The sequence below is a fragment of the Cheilinus undulatus genome, linkage group 17 (assembly GCF_018320785.1).
Source record: "Cheilinus undulatus linkage group 17, ASM1832078v1, whole genome shotgun sequence".
NCBI classification, from domain to species: Eukaryota; Metazoa; Chordata; class Actinopteri; order Labriformes; family Labridae; genus Cheilinus; species Cheilinus undulatus.
This window is the reverse complement of record NC_054881.1, coordinates 22,655,072-22,679,130: the sequence shown is the minus strand read 5'-3', so window position 1 is coordinate 22,679,130 and position 24,059 is coordinate 22,655,072. Positions and strand designations below refer to the sequence as shown.

Genomic DNA, 24,059 nt, shown 5'->3' with positions numbered 1-24,059 from the left:
AAATGGCAATAAAGAAATATTTAGTTGCAACTGTACAGTTGTTTTATTTAAATGAGAAGGAAATACAAATGTACAGCACAAGAATCACCACTAGAGAATTTAGGAATAGCCTAAATAAGAGTAATTAGTTTTTCAGCAATAAACAAGGACAGACTGATATTCATACAGACAGTTGGGTATAGTGTTGGAGTAACGGGCCTTCTGTTGGATCAAACCTCCCTCTGCTGGTCGATTTGTGAAACTTCTTCCAAAACAAACACCAGCTGCCAACATACTATAATGTTCATAAGTACATTATAAGTAAAACTTTCAATCATCGTGTTTATTTTTTATCGTATATGGAAGGAGCTCATCGCAATAGCATAAAACCCAGGCTAATGCTAGCTCGTATTGCTATTTATTATGTTACGGTTAAATCACAAAATGTGTTAAGACTGTATCGAAGAAAAAGTTTTCAAGCACGATGTCTGACATAACATTTTTGAATGTTTTCCATAAAGATTATTTTTTATATCCATTTCTTGGTATATAAAAACTGATAGTTCATCCTGACAGGATGTTTTATGTTCACGTCATAGCTTTCCCATTATGTCACCTTTGACTAAAGATTTACTGGGAGCTAAAACCTGGCCAAATCACGCCTGTGCTAAATATCTCTGGATTTAGCCTCGTCAGACTTTCCGTGTGAAATGGACTCAAAGCGGAAGTTGTTATTCAACCATTTGTCGTAACTTGGTTTGGATTTCTTGTTGGAAAAAGCGAGCCGCTTGAACCAAAGTAGGGGGGTGAAGTTTTTGGGAAAGCCCTTTTTCTGGGACTGCTGACGCGTCCTGCGTGCCGAAGCACCGCGGACTTATCCCAGCTTCCACCATGTTTCTCTACTTTCTAGCTTTGTTAGCCTTTGTTTTACAGGCTGAATGCTACTTCTCGGAGGAAAAGTATCCAGAGGAATCAAAAATGCAGCCTCCGACCGTGGTTGTTGCGATAATAGCCCGGAACAGTGCTCACTCCCTGCCGTACTACCTCGGAGCTCTGGAGAGACTCAACTACCCCAAAGACCGCATCTCTGTGTGGTGGGTTTCCTGCATGGACTCTGCATGCTCTGCCAGGCTGTTTGTAGAGAAAAGGGGCTCCTTTTTATCCCACTATAGCAGCCGTTCAAAAGGTCAATGGCATTTAAATGAGTTTGTGAAAGCAGCAGTGTACTACCCCTCCCCTGTTCTCTCTGTGCCTCTCACACTGCATGCTGCTAACACTTCATTTCCTACTGTGTTGCTTGAGGTTTTATGTTCTGTGGAGTTTCCTCTGACTAATTTACTTCCTTAGACCTTATTTAATAAAGTAAGCCTTACATTAATTGTTAAAATCCATGAGCTGTCCAACAGTTTAGCTGCATACCTCTGTTGGGTTCTCAACATGCAGTTTATGTGCCATTTACTAACGCATTTCAAATCTATTCTGCTTGTGTACCTTGATAAACCTGGATCTTACAAGAGAGATAAAATTAATGGGTTGCCTAATAGTTCACAGTAGAGCTTTAATAAGGATTATTTTGTAAGGATGATATAAAATATAAAAATGATAATCATATAAAGATGATTAGATGTATGTGCTGTTAGATGGCAGACTGGTTATGATGTAGAAGGTGGTGTTTTAATAGCTGATATTCATTAGCTGTCAACTTTTACAACACAATACATGAATCCAAATTGTCTGGAATTAAATTGCAAAACTATAGACTGAAGATACTTCACAGAAAAGTTGTTGTTATCAATTGATAATACAAATTAATTGGTTATCAGGCTGGAAGGCTGTAATTTGGCATGGAGCCTATCATCTGATTTGTCATTCCAGTCTACCAATAACTGATAAAATGAACTAATCAAAAGTGTTCTACTTTGGCTCCACTAAGCGGTTAGATGGTCGGCTTACCTCTCTGGCTTTGTTTTCACTCTCAAGGGTCTAGGCTAATGTCCTGCCCACAACACTAGCTGACTGGCTAGATGCCACACAAGTACTAGCCAGTGAGCACTGGGGCTTGCGTGCCACTGACGTAGGCTGTGTCTGATACCACACACTCGTTCCCCACTCCCTATCCACTACATACTGAGCAGTGTATAGTGGACAGTGTAGTTGAGTCATTTGCAAAACACAAAAATGATTCTGGACACTAGAATGACGACATCGCAGTCTCACAATTACAACATTTAGCAACAACAGCTCATAGATAGCTATGACGGGCTGAGGATCCAAATTAATGGTGGAATTTCACTGAAAACTGATACTAAATCCAAAATATTTTCCCAAAAGATAAAAATACTAATAGATTAAAAAAACTGGGACTTTTTAGGCGAAATAGTTGGAAATATTTCTTGTATGATTTCTTACTTTTGCATTTAGATGATGGTCTCATGTCTTGTAAACATTATATGGGGGGGGAAGTTACTCAGTTGTGAATCCTTGACAGTTTCTTACAGATTATTATCTGGTTAAATTCTTTTGGTTATAACCAAACAAACAAAAAAGCCTTAAAAATTTACTGTTTTGTGTTCCTGTGCTCCTCTCATTCATCTTTCATGTTTGAGAGCAGCAACTGCAATGCATGATGGTAAATATTGCTGGGCTAGTGACCATCAGTTATTCACTACTTTTCACAATGTATTGTGGGATAGAGTGAGTGCACTATATAGTGTATAACAATGCTCACTCAGAATTCGGACACCACTACAAAATGGCATATTCACTATATAGCGCACTATATAGTGATAGGGAGTGATTTCAGACACAGCCACAGACATCTGTGTAGACCCTGTAGTCCCTGTCACTCCAAAGGAAAGGCACAAAATAGCAACAGTCACTTTGTTAGATAAATATTAAGGATGCCAAATATTATTGGCATGATATCGGATGGTACTAGATAAAATAAGTCAATTATTGTATCAGCAGAGATTTAAATTTCTGCTGATAATTACAATGGATATGTCAGCTGTAAATATTGACCATACTTAAGAATGAGTTTGTGAAGTTTTAGGCAGGACCAATAGACCTACGTCAGCGGAAGACTTTGTCTTTGTTGATCCTCATTTTTCTTAAACTTTTTAAGTGTGTCTTAAGGTCTAAATTGTTAGGTCTGAACGACATTTATATAGGGATATCAGTATCAGCTTCAATGAATTTGTATATTTTGCCATATCAGATGATGGCAAAAATCCAATATCACGCATCACTACTAAATAAAGAGCAGTTAAACATGTCATCAAGCATGGACTGACAGACAGTTATTACAGTAAAAATAATTTCTTTGATTTTATTTTTAAACCCCTGGGGTCAATAAACAACACTTTTCAGGGGTTTTCCAAAATGTTTTTATCAATTTCTCTGTATTATTAAGGCGTAGAAACCTGGTTCTCTGAATCTGCAGACTCTAAGCTTTCTTGTGTGTACAGTGTCCACTCGAGGACATCCTCAGGTCTTAGACTCAGGGGTCAGATCTTAGATGAAAAGCCGCCAGGTCTCAGAACAAAGCAGTCAAGTCTCAGGAAAAACAACATAAGGTATCAGGAAAACATGAGTCAGATCGATAGATATATACACAAAGAGGCGCATTTGAAAAAAAAAATACTAAATACATTAATAGATGTTTTCCAACATCTTTTCCATGAACCTAACTCACATATAGACTTTAAACTTGCTTGGACTGTTAATAAAAAAGGAAGACCTTCTGAAGGTGCAGGAAAGGATAGGTAGAGGCTCTTCCAACAAAAGCAAGGAAAGAAAAGAGTGATCCAGATAACACATCCTGATAAATGCTCTACAACTAATAACAGATTAATTAATGAAGTCTTTTAAGGTGCATTACCTGCAACCCCTGAGGCTAAGGCTTTCAATTCTTGTGACATCTCTGGATACAAAGACAGATCTCATTCATGTTTTATCCCAGTAGTTGCCATTATTATAACTTAAATTGATATAAATCTTAGAATTGATAAATAATTCTACTGTAAACATCAGTGCTTTTTATTCATCTGCTTAGATTTGCTTCGATAGTGGTCCTGCCACTGCCAATATGGTCAACATGTTAATATATCACAACAGTGGGCAAAAGACAACTTTATTAGACGGTCCAATTAAGTTCTCTAAACTACAACTTCTGTTGGAGATTTCTGTTTCCTGTCATCCTAAATGCATAACTATTCCAAATTAAGGTGTTGGTCAGAGCCACCAATCACTTTATATGGTCCACCTGTTCCACTGATCTTAAGCATCAAAACCTAATCAACAAATCACATGGCAGCAACCAAAACATTTAGGGTTTGACTTGGTCAGGATGGTGTGCTGAAATTCAAATTGAGAAAATTGAGAATTCAGAATGAAGAAGAAAGGTGATTTAAGCGACTCTGAGATGCACAACCATCTGTAAGGCTTACAGAGGATGGTCCAAAAAAAAGAGAAAATGTCCAGTGAAAAGCACTTCTCCAGACCCAAAATTCCTTGTTGATGGCAGAGTTCAGAGAATGACACAGCTGGTTTGAGATGATACAAAGGTAACAATAACTCAGATAGCCACTAATCATAACTGTGGTATGCAGGAGAACATCTCTGGACGCACGACACATCAAACCTTGAGGCAGAAGCAGCACGCCAGGCACCACTCCTTTCAGCTAAGAGCAGGAAACTGAAACCCACAGGCTCACCAAAATTGCACAAAAAAGACTAGAAAAACGTTGCCACGTCTGATGAGTTTTGATTTCTGCTGCTACTTTTAAAAGGTAGAATCAGAATTTGGCGTAAACAACATGAAAGCCTGCCAGACCAACAACAGCCATGGTACATTCAAAGTTACTTAAACCACCTTTTCTTCCCCATTCTGAGGCTCAGTTTGAACTTCACCACATCGTTTTTATCATGTCCAAATGGCCAAAAGCTGCCATAGATATTAGCATTAAAGAACAGTGGAACAGGTGTACCTAATAAAGTGATTGATTACTGTAATATTCCAATGTAATTGATAGTTTAACAGTAATTGATGTAAAAAACTGTTAAAGTAACATCCTGATTAATATAATTTCAAATCAGCAGACTGACTTGTAGTGCCTTACAAATATAGTGAAGTTCATCAAAGTTTTGACCTTCTGCCCTGCGTTAGAACTCTTTCTCTGCAAATGTTGATAAAGGAAGATCATTTGCCGTAATTTTCAGCATTTTATTGTGGTGTTGTGCATTTATTTAACACTTTGCCTTCTTTGTGATTCACAGGGCAGCCACAGATCACAACATAGACAACACCACCGCTATACTGAAAGAATGGCTCACTGTTATGCAGAAGTTTTACCATTATGTCGAATGGAGACCCATGGACAAGCCCACGTAAGTCCAACTTTGGGAAGGGAATTTCAGCTCTGTAAACAGTAATGACATGGGAGAATGAACCTACCATCCTGGATTGTCAAATCTTACCCTAGTAGGAGCATTAATGTGAAGAAACAGAAATGGGTTAGCCATAGAAATAAGCTAGTTCTGTCCTTGCATGATGTTAATAGAGAATTCTTGAAGTCGCATTATGATGGTGAAATATAAAACTTACCAGCTGGAATTGAGCAAATACATGTGCTGAGCAAACCACACTTTTTTGCCCTTTTTTTTCTTTTTTTTTGACTCCCTCCTCATGTGTATTTAAACAACTTTCATTAGCTCCAAGTGCTCCTATTAGTCATGCAGGAGTCATTGTGTTGCCTAAATATAGCACGATTTTTAGCTTACTGATAGGGAATGAGCCAACACACTGCTGCTAGTTCATACATGAGCCTGATCAAGACTGCATGCAGTGAAACTGAATGAGACTGATGGGGCTTTTCCATGACATGGCGCGACTCGGCTAGACTTGGTTTGTAAGTATTTCAATGTTTTGGTGCAGCGAGGTGTCTGTGAATGATGACAAACGCTTTGATGTCAATGTGGGGCGCTTGGAGGTGGAGCTGGCTTACTATATTTGAGCGTGGCGTGGCACAGCTTGGCCAAACTGATGGTGGAAATGCAAATCAGCATGGCTTGGTTAGGCTCGACGTGGCCAAAAGTCATAGTGGAAAAGCCCCCTGAATGCATCATATGGTATGTGGTATGTGACTGCCCAAAACTAGTGAGGGCAATTTAGTCTAATATTAATATCACAGTATTTTTCTTGCCCTTTATAGTAACGGCATTATATTGACATAACCTGACACGCCAGATGGATTTGTTTCACACATCCATCTGAGAAAGCTTCAATAGGAAACGTTTGAGAAAAGATAGAGGATTTAAAAAACCTCGGAGTGTGATTGGGTGAACGTTCTGTCTATCACATCTCTACGGGCCAATCAGAGCAACAAAACACGTGACGTAGCCGCTATCGAGCTGCATGTGCGCAGCTACTGAGGAATAACACGAAACATAGTGACTATAGACATGTAAGTACTCGACTTTTGTCATTTTTTTAAAAGAAAACAACTCACTGCTGTTCTTTGTTCTTCTTCTAACTAAGAAATGTTGTCAAGTTCTGATAAAACTGGCGCTTTAGCAGCATCCACGCTAATATCTTCCTCCATAACTGCACCAGCTCTTGCTGCTGCTTGTTTACATCACAACTCTGCTGCGCCTGAAAGTACTGCTCCTCGTTGCTGATTGGTCCTGTCACTTTCTAACCGGGCCCAAACAGTTCAGATGGGAGCTTTGCAAGATGGATACGCCAGTGAAAAACAAGGAAACGGGCATGTCCATCTGCTTTGCAAGGTTAATATTGACATGTATTACAAAATTAAAAGAGACAACCTATTCACATGTATATTCAGATGTTACAACCACTCTTCTTCTCTTCAAAGAAGCCTGTTTTAAGTTTCATATCTCTCCTGCTGAGGTTGCTTCAAGCTGTTATTCACTATACCATATTTACTGGTGTTGCCATTCAAAAAAAAAAAAAAACACTCAACAGACTTTTATTGTGAAAAATGGGACAGAAATAGCATGTTTATCATTAATTTAACTTAGCTTTAGCAGCGGTAGCAGTGATGTGGTGTAACACCACAGCCTGGTCCTTTGACTCATCATGAACTTAAAACATCCAAGTCATGAGTAAAAACATACCTTTAAACATTTGTTTATAAGAAGAAATACCTCATTGTTAAAGAAACTGTATATAAATAAAAACAGTAACCCCCATCATCTGTACAGTTTTTACAAATGAATAGATGAGCTACAGAGACAAATCCATTTTTAACCAGGTTGTAAACAAGCCTGTTTCTGCTGTTAAAACGACTATTATGAGATCCAATGGGTATTTTTAGGTTTATGTAGCCAACCTTAAGCGGAACTTGTAGAACTTTTTTTTGCATTGTTTTTTATTTTATGAATCCTCCCAATTACACACGTGGACAAAATTGTTGGTACCCCTCTGGTAATGAAAGAAAAACCCACAATGGTCACAGAAATAACTTGAATCTGACAAAAGTAATAATAAATAAAAATTAAATGAAAATTAACCAATGAAAATCAGACATTGCTTTTGAATTGTGGTTCAACAGAATTATTTTAAAAAACAAACTCATGAAACAGGCCTGGACAAAAATGATGGTACCCCTAGAAAGGATTGAAAATAATGTGACCATATGGGACATTTTCAACCAAGGTGTGTCCTCATTATCAGTCAGTCAGCCTATTTAAAGGGTGACAAGTAGTCACTGTGCTGTTTGGTGACATGGTGTGCACCACACTAAACATGGACCAGAAGAAGTGAAGGAGAGAGTTGTCTCAGGAGATTAGAAAGAAAATTATAGACAAGCATGTTAAAGGTAAAGGCTTTAGACCATCTCCAAGCAGCTTGATGTTCCTGTGACTACAGTTGCACATATTATTCAGAAATTTAAGATCCACGGGACTGTAGCCAACCTCCCTGGACGTGGCCGCAGGAGGAAAATTGATGACAAACCGAAGAGACGGTTAATACGAATGGTAACAAAAGAGCCCAGAACAACCTCCAAAGAGATTAAAGCTGAACTCCAAGGTCAAGGTACATCAGTGTCAGATCACACCATCCGTCGTTGTTTGAGCCAAAGTGGACTTCATGGGAGACGACCAAGGAGGACACCACTGTCCAGCCAGACTGGAAATTGCCAAACTGCATGTTGACAAGCCACAAAGCTTCTGGGAGAATGTCGTATGTACAGACGATACAAAACTGGAACTTTTTGGCAAGGCACATCAGCTCTATGTTCACAGATGCAAAAATGAAGCATACCAAGAAAAGAACACTGTCCCTACTGTGAAACATGGAGGAGGCTCTGTTATGTTCTGGGGCTGCTTTGCTGCATCTGGCACAGGGTGTCTTGAATCTGTGCAGGGTACAATGAAATCTCAAGACTATCAAGGTATTCTAGAGAGAAATGTGCAGCCCAGTGTCAGAAAGCTTGGTCTCAGTCGCAGGTCATGGGTCTTGCAACAGGATAATGACCCAAAACACACAGCTAAAAACAGCCAAGAATGGCTAAGAGCAAAACATTGGACTATTCTGAAGTGGCCTTTTATGAGCCCTGATCTAAATCCTATTGAACATCTGTGGAAGGAGCTGAAACATGCCGTCTGGGGAAGGCACCCTTCAAACCTGAGACAACTGGAGCAGTTTGCTCATGAGGAGTGGGCCAAAATACCTGCTGAAGGTGCAGAAGTCTCATTGAAAGTTACAGAAATCGTTTGATTGCAGTGATTGCCTCAAAAGGTTGTGCAACAAAATATTAAGTTAAGGGTACCATCATTTTTGTCCAGGCCTGTTTCATGAGTTTGTTTTTTAAAATAATTCTGTTGAACCACAATTCAAAAGCAATGTCTGATTTTCATTGGTTAATTTTCATTGAATTTTTATTTATTATCACTTTTGTCAGATTCAAGTTATTTCTGTGACCATTGTGGGTTTTTCTTTCATTAACAGAGGGGTACCAACAATTTTGTCCACGTGTGTAACTTATCCACATCGCATGATATTGACTTTATTTTTTATTTTTTTAAAAACTGTGTTGAGGGTCTTTCGCTTAGTGGTAAGTTTGTGTTCCCATGTAAAGAGTCTCTCCTGGAGGCAGGAGGCTCAGGGTTGTATTGGACCCTATGGCTTCTTTCCAGCATGCCATCCCGCACTCTCTTTACCCAATATCCAACACTGTCCACTGTTCTGTCTTCCCAGTAAAGACATAAAGGCCTAAAACCTTTAAAAAGTTGCATGGCATCTTTTTGCTATAAAGATGAAACCTTTTGTTTAGTAAAGCTACAGTATTAATCAATAGGACAACAATCTTGGCTTTTCTCTCTGTCCCAGGTCATATGCAGGGGAGTTTGGTCCCAAACACTGGCCCAACAGCAGATATGAGTATGTCATGAAGCTGAAACAGGCTGCCCTAAACTTTGCCAGAAAACGCTGGGCTGATTACATCTTGGTGAGTGTTGAAACAGTCTTTATTCTGATAGTGGTGCAAGATAAATATCAGTCCTTTTATCTGATTTATCTGATGAAAGTCGCTCCCGCTTCACTACTCTTGTTTCATCCAAGAACAAGTTTGGCATCAATTGTTCCCAGAGGCTTGACTCTCTTATTTTCTCTCTTTTGGTCTCCTTTGTGTCTTCGTTTCAGTACGCTGACACAGACAATATCCTCACCAACCCAGACACACTGAACCTGCTGATAGCTGAGAACAAGTCTGTCATCGCTCCTATGCTCGACTCTCAGGGAGCATACTCCAACTACTGGTGTGGTATCACCCCTCAGGTGAGTAGGAACCCTTTTTTCATTTCTACATGTTCACACTCTTGTACCATCTGATTCCCCCTCTCTGTCTCAGGGGTATTATCGTCGCACAGCTGAGTATTTCCCCACCCGACACCGCCACAGACTGGGCTGCTTCCCTATGCCCATGGTCCACTCCACCATGCTGCTGGATTTAAGGAAGGAAGACATGAAGAAACTGGCTTTCTTCCCTCCTCACGATGACTATTCATGGCCTTATGATGACATCATTGTGTTTGCATTCTCCTGCCGTGCTGCACGTGAGTTATCATCTCCATTAAAACCCTTAATGGCGAAGAGAAAAAGAAATTCATTCATTTAGTTTTGAATTGATGATATTTTGATGCTCAGAGATACAGATGTACCTGTGTAACAAGGAGCGCTATGGCTACCTAAACGTACCGGCCAAACCTCACCAGACGCTGGAGGATGACAGCCTCAACTTTGTCCATGTGCATCTAGAGTCATTAAGTAAGAACAGACTGTTTACATAATTTTTTATACTTACAAAGCTTAATACTGACAGAAACATAAAAATAGAACATAGTGAAGAATATGTGAAGCAACCATATATATGGAGTTTTTTTATTTTGTTGGTTTACCTGAATTTTCTTTCTTTTGTTCTATGTCTTTGTTAGTTGATGGTCCTCGCATGTATCCCTCACGCTTCGTCCACATGTCCCCCAAACAGAGAGACCTCATGGGCTTTGATGAGGTAAGAGACCCTGGTTATATGCTGCTGCCATGGCAATAACAAGGGCCAGAAGAAATGTGTTTTTGAGTTGTCTGTCTATCCAGGCCATTCTTTTGAACATGATAAACTTGGTGGATTTTCTTCAAACTTTCCACAAGTGTCTACTTTGACCCAAGGATGAGCTGCTGAGATTTTCAAGATGATAGGAGAAAGGTAAAGATCATTAGACCTCATGTTCATCTCTTACTTATGAATACAAAATCTCAAAAATGCTTTGGGAATTTACTTCAAACACAAATGTCCAACCTGCCTGAACTCTACTACAGCCTCAAGAATGTTTCTGGGAATTTTCTTCAAACTTGGCAAAAATGTCCACTCTGACTGACAAGATGTAGAACTCAGATGTTGGAGCTCAGAGGTCAAGATTAAGGTCATTAGGCTTGAGGTTCATCCCTTACTTGTGAACACAATATCTCAAAAAAAATCTTTGAGGGGATTACTCATAACTTTGGACAAATGTCCACTAGAACTCAAGAATGAACTGGTCATGGATCAGATTTAAAGGTCACTAGAAACAGTTTTTTATCTAGTGTTATTGAAACAACACCTCATTAACACTTATAGGGATATTCTAAAAAAAGAAGGACTTTAGGCTCCATGTTCATCCTATATTTGTGAGCCTAATATCTGGCATGGTGCATGGGTTCCCCTCTAGCTTTTACAATGGCATTGGAAGTCATTGTTGGAGCTTCCAAGTGGGTGGTAGGTGGGGAGAGACGGCAGGATCGGATGTGCTTCCCACCAAGCAGGGCTTACATGGGTGGCATGACACTGGTGACCACAACAGTGCCATGCACAAGAAGGCTACTAGAGAGGCTAAATAAAAACCTCGACTAGTACGAAGACAAAGCCCAGTAAGTCCAGGAGCATCTCAGTATCAAGGAAAATTTTCGAGGAAGTTTTTTGTAGATGAAAAAGAAATCCCGTTGATTAGGGAGAAGCCAGTAAAGAGCTTAGAAAGATGGTGCAGTATCAGCCTTAGTGATAGTGAACAGGTGGAGCTGTGTAGAAAAGATTTAAGAGGGAGTAGGAAGATTGATAAATCAGGGCTCCCAGGGAGGTTGAAGTTATGTTGTTTGCAGTTTGGGCTATTTCCTAGACTGATGTGGCCAGTGTCAGTTTGAGATATCAGTATCGGAGATAGAGAAGCTGGAAAGAATAAAAAGTTCATGTGTAAGGAAGTGGTTGGGAGTTCCTCTGTGCCTTAGTAGTGTATGGTAAAGGGATACTCCAGCTCCCAATTACTAGTATATCAGAAGAGTTCAAGTGCACAAAGGTTGAAAAGAGTTGTTTTTATCAGAGATCAAAGATACAGTAATTTGCAATGTGGTTCCAAATCCAGTGGGAGGGAGGAAATTGAACTCTGGGCAGGAAGTAGAGGAGGCAGAGGCAGCTCTTAGGCATGCTGAGATTGTAGGCAATGTCCAGATAGACTGGCGTGGAAAAAAGTAGGTCCTAAAGATAGAAAGAAGCTGGTAGTGGAGCAGGAACAGAGGAAAAAGTAAGGTGTACTAAGACTAAACCCTTTCTGGGTTGATATGTAGAAAACAACCCTAATATTCTAAATTTCACAGGACAATAGAGTGAAATAAAATGTTCGGATACGCATCCTCTGAAAGCCTCTGCACTTCAATTTATCTGAAGTAATTTAGCTGCAGAAAAATGTCTTGTTACATGCATGCCTTCATATTGCAGCAAACTTAATCAGAGACAGAGACTAAGCAGGGCCTGATCCAAAGCTATTATCAGAGCAGGTGTGGCCATGCAGGTGCAGGCTAACTGCCACCACTGAAACACTGCAAGACGGACAACAGCTAGGCTGTGCTATGTTACACTTTCAAGCAGTTCTTGTATGGTTTTAATCAAAATCTTCCTCCACGCCTGTTTGGATATTCCTTTGTCATGACATCTGCTTTTAATTCCGTTTTAGAAGTCACACAGCAGACTTGGAAATACTGATAATAACAGGGAGTTTAAGTTGGTTAAGGAAGTTTTCAGTACTTATAGTATGAGGCCAGAAATGGAAGTTAAAGATTTAACATTTTTTTCTAATTATGTATACTTGACAAAGAACTGATTGTTTTCCTTCTTCAGATATTCCTGATTAATCTGCGACGACGCCAGGACCGCAGAGATCGCATGCTGTACTCTCTGAATGAGCTGGAGATTGATGTAAAGGTGGTGGATGCTGTGGATGGAAAGTGAGTGTTCTCTGAGGAAGACTCAGTATAGTCTGCATGGAATTATGGGAAAAGGACAAAAATCAATAGTGAAAAATAGCAGATACTGACAAAGATGATACTGACTATACAGCTACATCAGCTCATGATTTAGTTAAAGTCCTAGTTCTGGGATAGTTTTCTGGTAATGAAAATATCTACATTATGATTCGATACACACCTCTTATGAAACTTTAATTATCTCAGCAACCCTACAATTTACTGTTTTGCTTCTGAATTTGTTTTTTAGTTTATTTTCTCTGCCGCATTTTCTCTTTTTATTCAGTTCTTGTCCTTCTCTTTCTCCTACTATCCCTCTTTGCCTTTTTTACTGCTGAATGTCTCCAGAGAGTTACTTTAACCATTTGTCAAGCAATCTCATAGTTCATGGTTTTACTGTGAGCTTATGTTTAATTTCTAACCACATTATGAAAAAAATCATTTTTAACAGAGTTAGTCTTGCTTTATCAGACTATGTACTTTACATTCACACCAGCAGGACTGTGATATGTTTTCAGTAGAGTTAATCCTGGTTGAGCATGTTTCTTTTTGAGTGGACAACAGTGAATAATATGCACTGTTACTGATTTGAGCTCATGTGTTTGTGTGTTTATCCAGTGCACTGAACAGCAGTGACATCAAAATCCTAGGTGTGGATCTGCTGCCGGGCTACTATGACCCGTTCTCTGGACGCACCCTTACCAAAGGAGAGGTGGGCTGCTTCCTCAGCCACTACTTCATCTGGAAGGAGGTGAGATGACTGAATCACTGAAGCTAATTCTAATCTAATCCAGTATAGCATTTGTCCTGTTAGCACATAGCATCGGTTCTGTAAGAAAAACATACAAAGTGTTTTTACAAAGTGGTCCAAGCCAAAGACAACAAAATTGAAGCCTTTTAGCAACAGGTAGCAATCATGGAAGGCTCTCTAGCCTTGGGCGGCTGTTCTCCTTTTTTAATGTCATGTCACGAGGTGAAGAACCACGCTGTGATAGCAATAAACATTACTTACTCTACGCTTTTTAGGGCAGTATCTGTAAAAGCATTGAGGAGATGAGTGAATTTGCCTAGCTGTTGAGTTCAGTTTGTGTAGTAGCAAACTTATCCAGAACATGTCCTGCGTGTTTAATCCCCCAACAATTTTGAGTTGAAAAATTAAGAAACAGCAGGAGCGTCTTTGTTTTCTGTTTCTTTGTGTAGCATAGATAAATGTAGAAAAATTATGCAAAGCTAACAATGATGGCCTTCTGGTCTATATTTTTTTCCACTTTTGTTCCAAGTCTACTTATGTTATGTAAAAACCTTGAAAATCTTTGAGGCTGTGAGGATAATTTATTATATTAACAGTATATGTTTTACACATATTTCAGGTAAGAAAAACAGAATGAACTGAGAGGGGTTTGGTTGCAGACCATTTATCAGAAACACTGTGTATCTCAGAAAGGAGTTGCTGTTATTTGCTAGTACAAAGTATTTCCTGTTATAGATTTTTTTTCTTAAACAAAGTCTGGCAGTTACTTTCATTAAATAACCACATTGCAAACACTACAGACTAGACAACATTTCATAAATAAAAGAGAAAAAGGTCAGAGGCTATGTATCAAACTGCTTTAGAAGTATATGAACAGAGGGTTGCTTTAGCTTCATTAGCTTTAGCTGAAGCTAAAATAGTTATGCTAGCTACATAATTAATGTTACTATATTAGCCAATGTAGCTGAGTTAGCTTAAGCAACATGAGCTTCAGGAAACGTGGCTAAAGCAAATTTAGCTTCTTAGATAGCTTAGATATGTAGCTTATGTAGCTGCTTTGTGAGCTGAGCTTTAGCTACACAGCTACAATAGCTAAATAGCTACATTATCTACATAGTATACACAGCTCTTGCTGCATTAGAATGTTTTCATGGAGGAAAAGCTTTTTTTCTGTAAGCAGACTGTTTACTTGGCTTTATTGAACTTTTCATTATCAGGCTCAAAAGTCAGGTTTTACCTTTTAATTTTTGATATCTTAACGCTTACCTTAACCCTTTTCGTAACCCTAAACAAAAGTTTAATTCGATTTTATTTTGAAAGATTTAGCTTGTGTATCAGGTCTGTGATATACAGATGTCTCAGATGAACTGTCTTGAATTAACCAATACCTTAAATTTCCACAGATCCATTTTTTATAATCAAAGTTGTAATCAAACAAAAATCTCTACCTTCTTTATACATTGTATTAGCATGAAAAAATACCAGCCAAAATCTCAAGGCACACCATAGTCATTTCCATGCTAAATAGCCTCTCTAGTCACATTGCAGTATCATTAATTGTTGTATGACCGTAGTGTAACATATAATTACACAAATTCCTGCGGTACACCTAAACCTGCCTCAGCATCCCATTCATTCACAAAGCAATTTACAGAATTAAAAACAGAACATTTACATTAAAAGCACATTAAAAGACACCAAAAAGACATTAAACATGATATATATTTAACTATGAGATAAAAAAGAAAAATTTGGTCTATACTCAGCCATAGAAAGACTTGAACGACTGAAATTACAATGGCACATCTACCAATTGATTATTCCTTAAAAAAAGTTCACTAATCAGCCAAGTCTTTAAACTGTGAAAACAAAATCATTCTTGAGTTACTTATATGTGTCCTGAAAGCAGTGTGAAAGCAGTGACACAGTGAGGCAAAGTTTGTCATAGCAGGCAGGAGCTGTCAACCTTGATTACTGAACTTGGTTAGGGTTTCGGGTTTTCGTCTTCTGTCTTGACTGATCCGGGTGTTTGTAAGCTGTAAGTATTTCTCTTAATACAGTACCATGCAAAGCTTGTTGCTCAGCAATTGCCATGATAGCCTAAGAGAGCCCCCTGTGTGGCAATAGCCTGCCTTTGGACAGCTAGTCTCCTTGAGGTCAGTGATGATTGCAAAATGATCTGCTGTGCCCACTGTTGGCTGACTCATTCTGTCAGGTTAAGGGAAGGGGGAAACAACTTAAGTGTCTTAAGTTATCCTAGAATTTCTCTGAATAGTGAGAAAACTCTTTAGGACAACGAGAAAACTCCCCTTTAAAGAAATGCAAAGGCAACCAGAGTGGTGTTATACAAGAAACCAAAATGGCTGAGTAGAGGCACACAGCAAAACCAGACTTTTGTCCAGTGACTTGTAAAACTTGTGTGTTCATAGGAAGAGGATCTCAAAATGCTTTGGCAAACTTATAAAACTACAAAGCACAAGAAAACACAGAGAGATGCTTACACTGTCTATAGAGGTGAGACAATGAGTCATTAATGAGAGCTGCAGCCTAAAGCCCGTTTCAGACTGGGAGCGTGTTTTGCTGCTTGTGTGTGTCGGCGTGTCAGCTCCGGTTCCTGCTGGTGCGGCTTTCACACAGGGCGCAAGTTTGCTGCATGTCAGCTGCATTTTCCTGCTCTCAAAGCCCTGTCCTTCTTCACGAGTTTTATCTGAATAAACCCCCCTACAAGCTTATTGATTCAGCGTATTGAGGAAGTTATCGGGAACTATTCAAAACAAAAGCATTCTGTACAAGTGAAAGGAGTTTCTCTTCAGAAATACTAAACCAGACTTTTAATTTGAAAAGCACAAACCAGAAAAGCATTTATACGGTGTTTATTTTTCCTGTGACATATTCAACCAGTGTGGAGACATAAAGCTTCACTAATAGTTGCTCTTTAGGCTTGTTCATGAACAGCTTGTCATTACTCAGTTTGTCATCCCACAATGTTTATTCAGTTGATATTGTATCACTAAATTTAAAAGCATGTTTGTGACAAAATGCCTGCCTAGGAACCAGCTACCCATATAGCAGACTACTAGGAACATCATGTTCTGGACCATGTTTATATTTCCACCGTGACTAATCCTGAGCACTCTTCTGTCTTTTGTTTCCGTGTTGGTTCAACTTATGTGACAAAATCTTAAATGTTCTCCTGTGTATTCTTGAACCAACTCCAGAACAAACGTTTTGTTTTTTTTCTCCTCAGATGGTGGACATGCAGATGGATAAGGCGCTGGTTTTTGAAGACGATGTTCGTTTCCAGGCCAACTTCAAACGACGGGTTCTCAGGCTGATGGAAGAGGTAGAGCAGGTGGAGCTGGACTGGGACATCATGTAAGATTGACATATCTCGTTTACACAATTTTAGGGCCAAGGAACAGGATCAGGTCAGGCTGTGTGTCCTTGTAAGTATGTCACTGTATGTGTGGTACAGTCAGAAGTTTACAGGCAGGAATGGCAATCACTTTATTTGTTTCAAGACTTTTAACAGAAATCATACTCAATGATCAGGCAGACTTTTTGGAACAGATTAAAGCATTTAAAAGTATAAACAGGAAAATTGATCTCCCCCTTTTTTTTCCACATTTTTTGGTTGCTACAACTCCTTGAAACTAGTTAGACACATGTCGAACAAATGCTGAAACAATGATGCTGCAGAAAGAAAGTTTAATACATCTGTCAATAAAAGATCAGCTATGCACCAGATTGTCATTATTTTCTTTCTTCCTAATGCTCTTTTTTCCTCCTTATTTTTACTTTATATTGTTACAGATACTTGGGCAGGAAGCAGGTAAATCCTGGAAAGGAGGAACCTGTGGAAAACGTTCGTAATTTGGTTGTGGCTGACTACTCGTACTGGACGCTATCGTATGCCATCTCACTGCAGGGAGCCCAAAAACTGCTCAATGCTGAGCCACTGTCCAAGATGATGCCCGTTGATGAATTCCTCCCCATCATGTACGACAAACATCCAAAGTAAGAACAAACACAACACTGAATTGCTTACTTGTTGCACCTACACATGCATGCTTCTTTCTATCCTCACACATTGTTCCTTATCTATAATTTCAGACTGTGGTTTCTTCAGAACTCTTCAGCCACGCTCTGAGGCCAGACCAATAAAGCTAAAACTGACCTCATAATTGCCAAAAGCACTCTTCCAGTATGTTGCAGACAATTTTAGAGATTCTATACATTTAGACCAGCTCTTTGTGGTACAAGCAGATTAAAGAGCTGGAGTTAAGTCTGAGGTTTACCTCTGTTTTGGAGGTTCTCTGAAACAACGGTCAGTTGAGGCCATAATTTCTATTCCTGGTCTGACTGTGAGCTGAAATAGAAGTCACATGTTTAAGTATATTTCAGTCTTTCTAAAGAGTGTTCTTTTCATGTTTAAAAGCTTTCGTTGCTATGATGGCTCTTGGATTTATTCTCTGGAATATGGACAACTATCTCAGGACAGTGTGTTTTCCAAAAAGAATTCAACAGCTGAATATGCATTCAGAGGAGCTAATGGCAGCTAAACTAGACAACAGTGCTGACCTTTTACAAAACTAAAATATCTCATTAAGTTTGAGTCTCAGAATTTGTATGTCTAAAGGATAAGGAATGTTGTGTAGTCTGAATTTTTGTCCACAACCATCTGGAACATCTGGTAAATGACTGGAGGGAAATGTGCAACCAACATTTATTTTCTCTTAATGATACATTTTTAACGTTGGTGATGTCTTAACTTTTAATATGGCACTTTATTTTGTCATACCAGGCCAGTGATCTAAACACCTGTAATCCATCTATCCCACACTAAAACTCATGACGTAGCCAAAATAACAACTAAAAACACTAAGAAAACATAAAAATATCACACTGGCTTGATTACCATATTAGCATTTCTGTTATACATGATAGTGTTACTCTGAAACTATTACAAAGCTGCTGCGATACCTAGTCTCTCTTTGTTATATTAACATCATAATTATGGCATGTTAGCATTTCTGTGTTAGCATTTTTTAGCTTTACAAAGCTGCTGCTTGCCTTTTGGACTCTTGTTTATTTGTATTGATGTTTTTACTTGTCGGAATGCCTGCATTTGTTTTTCTTAACTTTGACACCATTTTTTCCTAACCTTATTATAATTTAAGTCATGTCATCATTACATGTTGGCATGCTTGTATTAGCATTCAGTAAACAGGCATAGGTGATTATAATCAAAATCTGATGGGTATTTTCTCACACTATTAAATAAGTGTAACTTTTATTTTATGTTAACATTATTCGCTTACAGAAAATGTACTTATTTTGCCTTGAATGCCTTTTTTCTTTTGTGCTGCTATTGCTAATAAGTGGATAGCTAGCAAGTGGATGCTATCATTGGCTAGCATGCTAGTTTGGCTTAGCATTTAATAAGCCTCAAAAAGCAGGTAGCCATTGTAGACTTTTTGTGTTGTCTGTAGTTGTAGATTTTATTTCTACTGCTAGCATTGTGAAGTGCTAACATGTGTTGTAGACTTTTGTGTAGTCTGTAGTTAAAGACTTTAGTTCTACTTTTAGCATCATTACGTCCTAGCAGGAGTTGTTTTTGTTTCTTGGCCGAACAAAGTTGCTAGCATGGCTGTGTCCAATCGCTTACATTTGCTTGCCATTTTGCCATGCTAGCTGAGTTAGAATTGTTTTCTAGCATTTCTTTATGCTAACTTACTTTATTTAATATAATCCTATTGTTACTGTGACCTGTCAGAGGGGCCTTTTAAAGTCCTTTGATAACAGTGCTGCCATGGTTGTTGACCTTGCGTAGTTTCTAAATAGCATTGACATTGTAATGTATAAGCATGCCTGTGCAATCTTGCAAGAAATGCCTGTGTTGTTAACAGAGTAACTAGCATAGCTGTTGACTCGTGTTTTCTCTTTTTATGTTTCTCATCACAAGTCCAGCCAAGTGTCTGAAAACAAAACATCTTTGCTTTCCGAACATTTCAGCCCTTCTTTCTACATGTATTCCTTCTTTATCACAGACTCTCTTTGCTCACTGTTGGCTAGACATAATAACAAAGTCAAAGCTGAGTTCTAACCCCTTCCTATTAGCCCTTTCCAAATGCCTCCTCTCACAGTCCCTCTGTTTTGATCCAGCAGAGTTACTCTAATCCATATGGCTGTGATGAAATGCACCTTGGTTTTCAGGGCCTGTAAACCAGAAGGCTTGGCAGTGTCTGTGTGCTCCATCATGTGTGGAAAACTGGCTTATGGCCAACCCACTTTCTCTATTCTCTCCCTCTTTCATTCTCACCTCTGTGAGTCTAATTCGATATGCTTGACTAGTTTGCTAAGAATGCATCACAACAGCCACCACACTTTGGTCCTGCTGTTGCCCTTCATGCTAAGAGTAGCTACACTATGTTTGAAAATCCTCCTCTGTCATCATTTCTGGTAAAATAGAGGTTTGGAAGTCAGTTAGAAATGATCAAAATCAGAATTTTGAAAAAATGCCATCTTTTATCCAGTTAAAATCTATTATTTTCTGGAGTTACATCTTTATGGTGACTATTGAACCTGCTGGTATCTACTCAATAACATCAAATCTGCTTTGTTCTCTCTGCAGTGCAGACTACAAGTCCCATTTCCCCAACAGAAACTTACAAGCCTTCAGCACACACCCCCTTCTGGTTCAGCCGTGTCACTACGCAGGTGATCCTGAATGGGTGAGCGACACAGAGACGTCAACTCTGTGGGACGATGACAACGTACGCACTGATTGGAGGGGTTCCCACAAAACCCTGAAAGGGGCTGCGCCACCAGAGATGCTGTCAGCTGCCTACAGGGATGAACTTTAGTACGAGCAGACGGAGATGGCTGCAAGTCAGAGATCAGGGGGTCAGACAGCGAGATGCTGAGAAGAGATAGTTCTTACAGATTTTCTTTCAGTCCACACAGTGTCAAATCACTGCCATGCTCAGTGTCATGTTAACTGGACTTTGTGTTCATCAAAGCATGTTAGCAGCAGTATGACACAGGAGTATTATTTAGTGGAAGAATGTGATGGAATGGTTTATTTGAGCCTGTTTGTAAAGTTTTGTAAAACACTCTCTGTCTTAATACTTGTACAGATAACTCTGCAGTTAGTGAGGTAATTTAATCAGATATTTTGCTTATTTGGGAATGCATTCTTTACAAAGCAGTTTCTTCACCAATATGTCCACAAAAGTGTCTAATAGCACAAATTAAAAAGTCTAAACACAATTCCTGTAGCAAAATCCTAGGGAGCTGCTTAACGATGAATACCCAGAACCTTTGTGGTGTAAATTGAAGTTGCTTACCTTTACCTTAGGTAGCTAATGCAGGAGCAAAGTCAGGTTTTTCAGGATTCAGCATGATTGCAAACATTTGTTTTGCAACAAAACCACTTCTTGGTTGAAAAATGGCCACACCTACTAGGGTTTCATTGCTTCTTTTGTGCCAGAACCGATAGTGAATATTAGTTCATCAGACCAGTAACTGATACTTGGAATCAATATGTAATTATTGTGAGACAAGTTGTATTTAATGTGACGTGATTGAAAAAAATGAGGGAAAATAAATAATTTAGCACTAGGTCTATCGGAAACAAGAAATGTTGCATTACGCTCACTGTCAGTGGCACTCAGGCTTTAGCTTTGATTAACTTGTACTCGTGTGACATCTAGCCAGTCTAGGGCTGGGTACTTCCCACAGCCTGATGATACAATACCTATCTTTTTTTTTTCAAGTTTTAAGGATCATATACTTTCAAACATTTCAATTCAAATCCACAGATATCCAAGTTAATTGAAGTAGTCTATTTATAATCACTAATTAATAAAGGCAAATACAGTAATATTTAACTTGAAATGGCCCTCTCTGTTGTCTATCTTGCTGTTTTTTTATACTTCTAATATAGTATTATGGTTACTACCAGCCCACTTGTATTTGTAAGAATGACCTTTTGCTTTACTTCTGCATAGAATGGCATCACTGTTTCTGTAGTAAACTGATGAGTGAGGATTAAATGGTGTCACTAGCACCCCCACTCGTTGCCTGAAGCCTACAATATGAGTGATGCTGTATAGCTCAAGTCTTTACAAAGAAATCATGAAGTGCTGCTTATGATCTTCTGATCCCCTTTAGAAGTTGAGGGAGATTTTGACATTTTACCTTGTTTACTGCATAGCTTGAATGACTCACATCACTTGAAATAATCCAGTATTTGGCAGCAGATAGAAACTTTGAAACTGGTGTTATTGCAGCGTTTTATCTTATTTACTGCACATCTTTTGTTTTTTTTGTACTTTAAAACTGCCGTCACAGCATGTACAGCCATATTGATTCTGTAGTATCTGTATCAATGATACGTGATATCCTCACGAGACAATAAATTGTGGTATCGATTTTATGATTGCAGGCCTAAGCCAGTCAAGTTGTGTTATGGGAGGAATGTTAGATGAGACAGAAGGGAAGTGCACTTTCTGATTTACTAATTAATTAATTTATTGGGCTGGCCAAATACCGGTCTCAACAATCGACCAGGCTGATAATCTGTCTGACCCAAATATCCCCTTTACTGCTCACTCTCTTTATGGTGAAAATAATCATTTCTCTGTTCATGTAAATTAAAAGGAAGTTCTATAGATATGTTTATTAATTTATCTTCCATGATTGCTATGAATGTTAACTGGCACCTGCATTTTCGAGCGGAGGGTATCAGACATTTTCAGATCATTGTGTGGATCACTGATAAACACATATCAATTAACAATATTCACACAAAACAACAAGTCCATTTTTTTTTACCATATTTTTGCAATTCCTCTATTTCTTGACATTTTGACCCTGCAGAGGGAGCTGGCTGATGGATTCACCACCTCTGTATTTATTTTCTGCAAAAACAAGTTTTGCTGTGAGAGGAAAAAGTGACAATTTTTTATTTTTCCAAGGAGTGTTTTTGGTGTTAAACATTTTCAGACATTTCAGAATCCTGAAACCCTCTAGTTTGACCCCTTACAAGTCAACTAAGGCAGAGATAAACATTTTCAATATTTACTGTTAAGGTTGTGGGTAACCCAGCTTTCAGCAGCTCTTTATAATTTTTAAACTTTAATATGTGTTATTGGTCACGTTAAGGAACACTCTAGCAAAGATGTGTTTGTCGAGGAACGTATTCCTAGATTTTTACAATTTTTCCTGACTAAGTTTCACCCTTCATTAACAAACCATACCTTTCTCTCTTGAATTACTCTTTTTGATGTGTTGGTATATTATTGTAACTATCAGTTTGACCATTTTTGCATGTCTTATCTCTGTTCTTTTAAGATATAGTAATGTTTTAAGAGAAGATTTTTTTTTCTTGATTCCTGCTACAGATTAAAGTTGAGGTACCTCATAGTTACTTGGGAATGTATCTGCCTATTTAAGTGAAAGATTTTGTTCAGGAAAAAATGTAAGGTTAACGCATTGAATGTCTGCATCTTGACAATCTAAGCCTCTCAGAAAAACACTGATCTCATGTGGCTAACTCTCTCTCTACATTCAGCCACAACAATTGGATTTGAAATTTTGATTATGCTTGATATTTACATTATTCCCAGCTCTACTGCCAATAAGTCACTTGTGCTCTGGTTTGTGATGTTATACTTTAGAAAGTTTGTGTTTACATTCAATAGACCTTAGATCAATCAAAGTAAGCACCTGGCATCTTAATTATTTGAAATAGGAATTATCATCCTCAGAACCTAAAAAATGGGCCTTAAATGTATATTGAGTCAAAATTACATCAGAAATGTTTCCATATTTTCTTGGGTAACATTACATATTCTTTGCACTATGGTAATGCATTTATTTACAAGTCAAAGGATGCATTTTATATTGCATTTTTTAAAAGATGCTTGCTTTAGACATTTTCCTTTGTAACAAGCAACTGAAATGGCTCTAATATTTAAATTGCATGAACTGCATGTCATGACAATGGTTTTTTAATCAATTTGGGGTTGAAATATATATATATAAATAATACAGAGAAAAAACTCTCAGAAATACATATCATGATGATAACTCCATTTTTTGATAGTTAAGATTGCAGCAAGCATTTATCCGGATTCTTTACAGGGTTGTTCTTTTTTAGAGAGCTTTCCTTTGCTTTATGTTATGTTAAATAAAATTCATATGTACTGTTTGGGCCTTTTAAACACAGCCTTTGGTATCTTGATTGTTGTATCACTGGGATCCTTAAATCTAAGCTTGTGTTCAATCATTATTACATTTATCTCTTTGGTCTTATGCATTTTCTATATTGTTTTTAATGCAGTTCTCCATGTCTTTATTTATTTGTTAGGTACTTCTTGATGATGTTTACACATTAGTCAGATAAAATGATGTAATGAAAACAAAGTGCAATGGCTTTTCTGCCAAAATCCTCTCTTTCTCTCCCTCAGATGTCTTCAATATTTAAAACCCAGATGTTTGGACAATTGTAAAGCAAACTTTTCAAGCGTA

The 24,059-nt window shown here is 38.4% G+C and overlaps 1 protein-coding gene across 1 annotated transcript; it reads left to right on the top strand.

The window, feature by feature from the left end:
* Positions 1–614: 614 nt before the first annotated feature.
* On the top strand, positions 615–24,059 carry cercam (cerebral endothelial cell adhesion molecule). The gene is made up of 12 exons (XM_041810855.1): positions 615–1,073; positions 5,257–5,367; positions 9,335–9,452; positions 9,647–9,781; positions 9,855–10,059; positions 10,151–10,270; positions 10,438–10,514; positions 12,648–12,754; positions 13,391–13,523; positions 16,771–16,898; positions 17,337–17,540; positions 20,158–24,059. The coding sequence occupies exons 1-12, from the start codon at positions 871–873 to the stop codon at positions 20,387–20,389; spliced, it is 1,773 nt and encodes a 590-aa protein (XP_041666789.1). The 5' UTR covers positions 615–870; the 3' UTR covers positions 20,390–24,059.

Excerpts from the sequence above, each read along its gene's own strand:
- cercam (XM_041810855.1), top strand. The coding sequence starts at position 871 with ATGTTTCTCTACTTTCTAGCTTTGTTAGCCTTTGTTTTACAGGCTGAA. Across the intron at positions 10,515-12,647 it reads ACCTCATGGGCTTTGATGAG|ATATTCCTGATTAATCTGCG; the intron begins GTAAGAGACCCT and ends TTCCTTCTTCAG. Across the intron at positions 13,524-16,770 it reads ACTACTTCATCTGGAAGGAG|ATGGTGGACATGCAGATGGA; the intron begins GTGAGATGACTG and ends TTTTCTCCTCAG.